We start from the raw sequence: 7,431 nt of genomic DNA, 5'->3' as shown, positions 1-7,431 counted from the left end.
ATTTGACTTCCGACTAAATCTTTGACTACAAAAATCACAAGGAAATGTTTTTTCTCCTGTGTGAGTTCTCCTGTGTGAGTTTAAACTTGACTTATGACTAAATCTTTGGCCACAAATATCACAAAGAAATGGTTTTTCCCTTGTGTGGACTCTCATGTGCGTGTTTAAAGTAGTCTTATGACTAAATCTTTGCCCACAAAGATCACAAGGAAACGGTTTGTCTCCTGTGTGGACTGTCATGTGCTTGTTTAAAACTGTCTTTTGACCAAATCTTTGTCCACAAAGATCACAAGGAAACGGTTTGTCTCCAGTGTGGACTTTCATGTGTCTGTTTAAAAGTGACTTCAGACTAAATCTTTGTTCACAAAGATCACAAGGAAACGGTTTGTCTCCTGTGTGGACTCTAATGTGTGTGCTCAAATTTGACTTCCGACTAAATCTTTGTCCACAAAGATCACAAGGAAATGGTTTCTCTCTTGTGTGGACTCTCCTATGCGTGTTTAAATTTGACTTGTGACTAAAACTTTGTCCACAAAGATCACAAGGAAACGGTTTATCTCTTGTGTGGACTCTCATGTGCGAGTTTAAATATGTCTTTTGACTAAATCTTTGACCACAACGATCACAAGGAAATGGTTTCTCTCCTGTGTGGACTCTCATGTGTTTATTTAAAAGTGCCTTCAGACTAAATCTATGTCCACAAAGGTCACAAGGAAACGGTTTGTCTCCTGTGTGGACTCTCATGTGTGTGCTCAAATTTGACTTCCGACTAAATCTTTGTCCACAAAGATCACAAGGAAATGGTTTCTCTCTTGTGTGGACTCTCCTGTGTGTGTTTAAACTTGACTTGTGACTAAATCTTTGTCCACAAAGATCACAAGGAAATGGTTTCTCTCTTGTGTGGACTCTCCTGTGTGTGTTTAAACTTGACTTCCGACTAAATCTTTGTCCACAAAGATCACAAGGAAATGGTTTCTCTCTTGTGTGGACTCTCATGTGCGAGATCAAATGTGTCTTTTGACTAAAGCTTTGACCACAATGATCACAAGGAAATGGTTTCTCTCCTGTGTGAATTCTCATGTGCCTGTTTAAAGGTGCCTTCAGACTAAATCTTTGTCCACAAAGGTCACAAGGAAATGGTTTGTCTCCCGTGTGGATTTTCATGTGTGTATTTAAAATTGACTTCTGAGTAAATCTTTGTCCACAAAGATCACAAGGAAATGGTTTCTCTCCTGTGTGGACTCTCATGTGCGTGTTTAAACTTGACTTATGACTAAATCTATGTCCACAAAGTTCACAAGTAAACGGTTTGTCTCCTGTGTGGACTCTCATGTGTCTGTTTACATTTGCTTTGCAATTAAATTTTTTATCACAGTCATCACAGCTCATTGATTTTGGCCTTGCCTGGACTTTCCAGTATGACTCTACATTTTTCTTCTCTCCAACACATCTCTTATTAAGCAGACAGCTAGAAGACTTCACTCCATGACTTGTCATGTGTCTTTGAAGAGTCTGGTTACTGACATACTGCTTACCACACTCAGAGCAGCTCAAAGATTTTTTAACAGTTTTTACCTCTGATTCAGGAGCCCTGCTCTCCTTCCATTCTTTCTTACGGTCTTCATGTTCTGATTCAGAGCCTGATGAGTTCTTTAGCGGAGAGTCAGTATTTGTCATTTCACCATCGTCTTCATCGTTCCCATTAACGTTAGTCTTTGAATAGCTGGAACTGTCTTTGCGAGTCTTTAGATCTGGGTTCATGGTAAGTTTTCTTTTTTTAATCTCCTCACTCTTTCAAGGAACTGTAGTGACCAAAAACCTGATTACGGTCTCCTCCATATTGAGTTGGTCTCCCACCAGACTGGTCCAAGAGTCTTCTCTTCCACTCTATGACAAGAGGCTCGGAATCCTGCTGATCCACATCAGGCCTTCAACCTTGAGGAGCTTCTTCTTTTAATCAGAACCAAACATAGTCAGGAACCACTGAAATGGATGTACATTAACGACAATGTTAATTCAACATTAAAACACGCACACTCATTTTTACTAACTTGTGGGGGCCAATGACAAACACGCACATGCACAGACACTCATTTTTACAACCTCGTGGGGACCAATGACACAAAAACACACACACTTGGTCACATAAGACGTGATGTTGATCATTATTGGCTATGGATGAGAATCATTGTGCGTCTCAACCAATGAAAACCTTTGTTTTGCTTCACCAGTCAGTGGCAACCATGATGGAACGATCTAGCCGTGCGCGCCATGCTTTCTTCATCCCTGCAGATGTAGGCGGGAACTCCAAAACATGCAGCATCTGTTTCGTGACCCGCAGACGTTGGATATGGTTGCAGATCTGCAAAAATCTGGAGTGGCAGAGAAGTATGATAGATTGGTACAGAACATGTATGAGAACAGCAAGACAGTGGTGAGATGTGCTGTAGGAGTGACAGAGAGCTTCAAGGTAGAGGTGGGATTGCATCAAAGATCGGCTCTGAGCCCCTTCTTGTTTGCTCTAGTGATGGACCGACTAACAGATTAGGTCAGGCAGGAATCCCCATAGAATACAGTGTCTGCAGATGATATTGTGATCTGTGGTGAGAACAGGGAACAGGTGATGGTAGATGGACTGTATTTATACAGTGCATTTCTATCTTATAGATACTCAAAGCGCTTTATAATACAATCTGTGTCCTCATTTACACATTCATACAGCTCTCTACTAGATCTCTACAAAGATAATTAAACAAATCATTCTAAAGAGACTAATCAGAGCTTTAGATCACATTCATACACCAATGCAACACACATAGGAGGCAACGAGGGGTTCAGTGTCTTGCCCAGGGACACTTGGGCATGTGACTGCTGGTGGATTCGAACTCCCAGCTCCTGCATTGGAGGACAACTGCTCTAACCAATCAGTCACAGCCGCCCAGAAGAGAGGTGGAAGAGAACTTGAGTGGTGGAGGCATGCATGTGAAAGAAGAGTAATGAAAGTCAGCTGTAGTAAGACAGAGGACATGTGTGTGAATGGGATGGAGGCTAGTGGAACAGTTAGGCTACAAGAAGCAGAGGTCACAAAGGTGCAGGATTTCAAGTACTTGGGGTCCACTGTCCATGAAAATGGAGAGAAATTCATCAACAGTGTGGAAGTATCTCACTAACGATGATAACGATAGTTTCTTTTTTTTTTCCACGAAGGGATCACACCACCACCCACCTCTTGTTTTTACCGTAGTTTTATTTTATTTAATCCACAGTGGGATCCCACCACTGCCCGCCTCCTGTTTTTAGTTTCATTTTATTTAATCCACACACACAAAAAAAAGAACAGGGGTGCGCTCCACCAGAGAATACACCACTGCGCACCACAGCCTGTGTTCACCGCCCACCACCACCGGAGGAGAATCCACAACCACGGTGGTGGATAGTTTTTATTTTTATTTAATTTAATTCACTAAATAAAATAAATAAATTAAAAATAACAGTAGTGCGCTCCACCGGCGAATCCACCACCGTGCACCACAGCTGGTGTTCACTGTGCACCACTGCAGATGGGGAATCCGCCACTGCGGGGGTGGATAGTTTTCATTTTTATTTTATTTAATCCACTACATAAAATTAAAATAAAAATGGGTGTGCACCACCGGAGAATCCACCGCACACCACCACCACTGCTGCGATGAAAGTAAAATGTGCCTTTCATTCGGAAATCAAGGTCTAAGGGTTTGGAGGAAAAAGGGTGAGGAACAGAGCCCATACTGCTTGAGGTCCAGTGTGAAATATCCACAGTCAGTCATGATTTGGGGTGCAATGTCCAGTGCAGGTGTTGGTAAACTCTGCTTTCTTAAATTCAAAGTCACCGCAACAGTCTACCAGAATGTTTTAGAGGACTTCATGGTTCTTTCTGCTGAGGATCTGTATGGAGATGCAGATTTCATCTTCCAGCAGGACCTGGCTCCTGCCCATGCTGCCATCACAGTGCTTGACTGTCCAGCCAACTCGCCGGACCTAAACCCCATTGAGAATCTATGGGGTATTCTCAAGAGGAAAATGAGGGGCACCAGACCCAACAACAAAGAAGAGCTGACAGCAACCATCAAGGAAATCTGGGCTTCCATAACTCCCAGGCAATGCCACAGGCTGATTGACTCAATGTCACGTCGCATCGAGGCAGTGATTAAGGCAAAGGGATTCCCAACAAAGTATTGAAGATTGACATTATCATTCTGAAAGCACCATATTTTGATTGAATTGTTGTGATCCTAATTTCTTATTTTTTTCTGCAAAAACTGAGAGAAGTAGTGTGGGCCGATTTCTTTACAGTATTCTAATTTTTTGAATTCCTGTTTTCGTGGGTTTCATGAGCTGCAAGCCCAAATTATGTAAAAATAAACAAATAAATACTTGAAATTGTTTAACTTGTGGGCCCTGACTCTATCATCTATTAAAGATTAACATTTTGAATGGATTTATGGAAGTTAAACAACTTTTCCATGATATTCTAATTTTTTGGAAAGTGTCTGTATTTTTGTTATTACTTTATGGAAAGAAAAAAATGGTCCATATCACCCAGCTCTACCTCAAGGTCAAGGTCAAATCACAACAAAATATATTACATCTTGTATACATTTTATTAGGGGTGCGACTCTCAGTGTCTGGCGATTCTATTCCGATTTTTGGTGTCACGATTCGATTCAAAATTGATTTTTTGATTTAGAAACAATTTTTGATTCAGAAACAATTTTTATATTGAAATTGTCGTAAATTTTGTTTGTTATATAACTGATAAGCTGAAAAGATTAAACAACAATGTAAACAAATAGAACATTTATTTAAAACAAGTATTTTAGGTTCCTTACTGTATCAAATCTTTTTGATTCATTTTATATTTATACCAAAAAATAGGAACAAACACAGGAGCGCATACAATTCTGTACCTTAAATTACCAGTATTAGGTTAGCTTAGTTGCCTGGATTTCTCAAAAACTCAAAAATAAAATAAAAACAAAAATCTAGGTACAAATAATTATCCATCCATCATCTTTACCTACTTCTTCCTTTACGGGTCATATGTATCACTGGTGCTAATGTCCAACTATCACTGTGCAAGAGGCAGGGGACACCTGGACAGGTCTTAAGTCCATCACAAACAAATAATTCAAAATATATGAATATAAAAGTAAACAGACTTCAGCCTGCCAGTATATTAACCTTTAACTCAAAATAAAATACAGACTTCACAGGTTTTTTTTAAACATACTGCTCTAATTTGCTCTATTTTCAAAACTTAACCTAATATGAAATATACAGACTTCACAAACTTAACCATATTGATTCATATTTGGTAAATCTATAACAAAATTTCAAAACCTGCACAAAAACCTCTTCTGAACTATAATTTATAAACCATAAATTGTAACATTTAGAACAGGCTCCAGGCGATGTGTCTCATCTGTCCTCTTCAACCTGATAAAAAGACAAATTACATTAAGTTTCTTGTACAACTTGTTTTTAGAAGTTTTAGTATAATATGAGAAATAACAGTTACCTTTGAGCTGCAGCTGCTTCAGAGCTTCTCCCATTTGTTGTTTCATGGTGAAGTTGTGAAGCTGCTTATCGCAAAAAAAAAAAATCTAGGTGAAGGAATAACTTACGTTGGGGTCCAGCGTATTAAATATAAATCCCTCACCTTCCACTGAGCTGTCTGATCGTAAATCCTTTGTGATACAGCAGATGGAGAGGGAAATCTTCACAGCCTTTGGAGAAGCCTGGAAGTTTGTTGCAGAGCTCGCTGGTCGGCTGCTTCGCTTTTCATCTTCCGTGTATTTTCTCGTATTTCCAAAATACTGTACCGCAATTTTATTTTACGTTTCTTGCAAACAATCGTGCTCTTGTTAAGCTCTGTCTTCCCCTGGAACATTGTAGGATTTCTGAAAATTTGGTATAAAAGAGATGCCATTTCCTGCATTTTGGTGTATTTTAACAGGTTGTTAAACATTTGAATAAATTGATTAAAAACAGGTCTCTCTTGGAAATGACGAGGCTCAATGAGACTAACAACCTGTATAAATAAAGGTCGAACTGAAATTACTATCCCCCCAACACACACACACATACACACTGCTGAGTGCCGACCTGAACTCTTCTCAGCTGAATTCAGTCCTGTGTGTTCTGCTCCACTCTCAATTGCCACTGCCTCTGTTGTCCAGCTATCCATCCATTTATTTTAGATATTGTCTTTTTGACCTTTTGATCACTGTTATTTTGACTAATTAGTGCCGTTGTTTTGATATGTGATGTAATACACATCAAACATTTCACTCGTTTTTGTTTTTTTATACTGTAAGCTTATTTATTGTGTCTGAAATGTTATGCACTGTAAAGTATGCAGGAGTTCCGACACAGCAGTTGTGCACGCGTCCTGTCTGGAGACGCTGTGCATAAAACAACTGTCTCAGGGCGCACAGCTGAAAGAGGATGAAGACGCTCCCCGCGGGACATGCAGTCTGTGTCTCTGCTGACAGGAGCGTGCCGCGGCCAGAACATCCACTCGTACTTTTAATAAATAATCAAAATAAAAATGCGCAATGACTTTGGACTTTTAGGGGCGGAGTTGGAGGATCCAAGCAGTCAAAATGATAGAGTTCCAGGATCTTGTTCTGACAGGATCCGGCTCAAAATTAACCACTGTCTGAATAGCAAAAAACAAGAGCTGTTTATAACGTATAATACGTGTAGAACGGGGATGTGAACTGGGGCTTGAGCCATCTTAAATACACCGAATCTCGCCAAATGTTTGAAACTCCACCTGTCAACTCGAAGCAGTCAGCTGACTCGGTCTGAATGAAGCAATGAAGTGGTTCATACGTCATCGGTGATGTCACATGAAGCAAGCTCCGGCCCACTGCTTCACCATAACTACCCTGTCGAGTTTGAAGCGTGCTTTGAAGCTTCAGTGTTAGAGGTAACTTCACTACGTGGGAGTAGGAGCGAAAAAACAATGCATTTTAAAATCGATTTATGGGCCTTTAGAATCGACTCAGAATCGCCAGGACTAAGAAAATACATTCTTTAAATAAATAAATAAAAAAAGATTTTTTCCGCACCCCGATCAAGTGCGACAAATTTAGAAAATTTTAAAGTGAGACTGTTTAATGTATGACTTTTAGTATGAAATAGTGTTTCAACTAACTTTACTGTTGAATATCCTGATGCATGCTCAATAATCCAGGCAGAAAAATCTAAAAAAGTTAAATCTGGTCCTCTGGACATTCAAAAAAACAAAACAAAGCAAATCAACAAAAAAATGTAGAAACGTTTCGTCTCTCACCCGAGAGACTTCCTCAGTCTGAGGAGCTGTATTCAGCTCAGTCTCTTAAATAGCACCGTCTCAGAGTGGATCAACCAGTTTTGCTGCTGACA

General features: G+C 39.9%; 1 protein-coding gene across 1 annotated transcript in view; it reads right to left on the bottom strand.

The window, feature by feature from the left end:
* Positions 1–7,431, bottom strand: part of LOC119419373 (gastrula zinc finger protein XlCGF26.1-like) — a 17,045-nt gene that overhangs the window by 8,359 nt on the left and 1,255 nt on the right. Inside the window, exons 3-4 of the mRNA XM_037686681.1 lie at positions 2,213–2,372; positions 8–1,983 (exon numbers count right to left, since the gene is read on the bottom strand). Coding sequence (XP_037542609.1) covers positions 8–1,761 — 1,754 coding nt within the window. The 5' untranslated portion in view covers positions 1,762–1,983; positions 2,213–2,372. The remainder of the gene's footprint in view (positions 1–7; positions 1,984–2,212; positions 2,373–7,431) is intronic.

The sequence above is a fragment of the Nematolebias whitei genome, chromosome 13, assembly GCF_014905685.2.
Source record: "Nematolebias whitei isolate Nwh7 chromosome 13, NemWhi1, whole genome shotgun sequence".
Taxonomy (NCBI): domain Eukaryota; kingdom Metazoa; phylum Chordata; class Actinopteri; order Cyprinodontiformes; family Rivulidae; genus Nematolebias; species Nematolebias whitei.
This window is presented reverse-complemented; position numbering and strand designations above follow the sequence as displayed.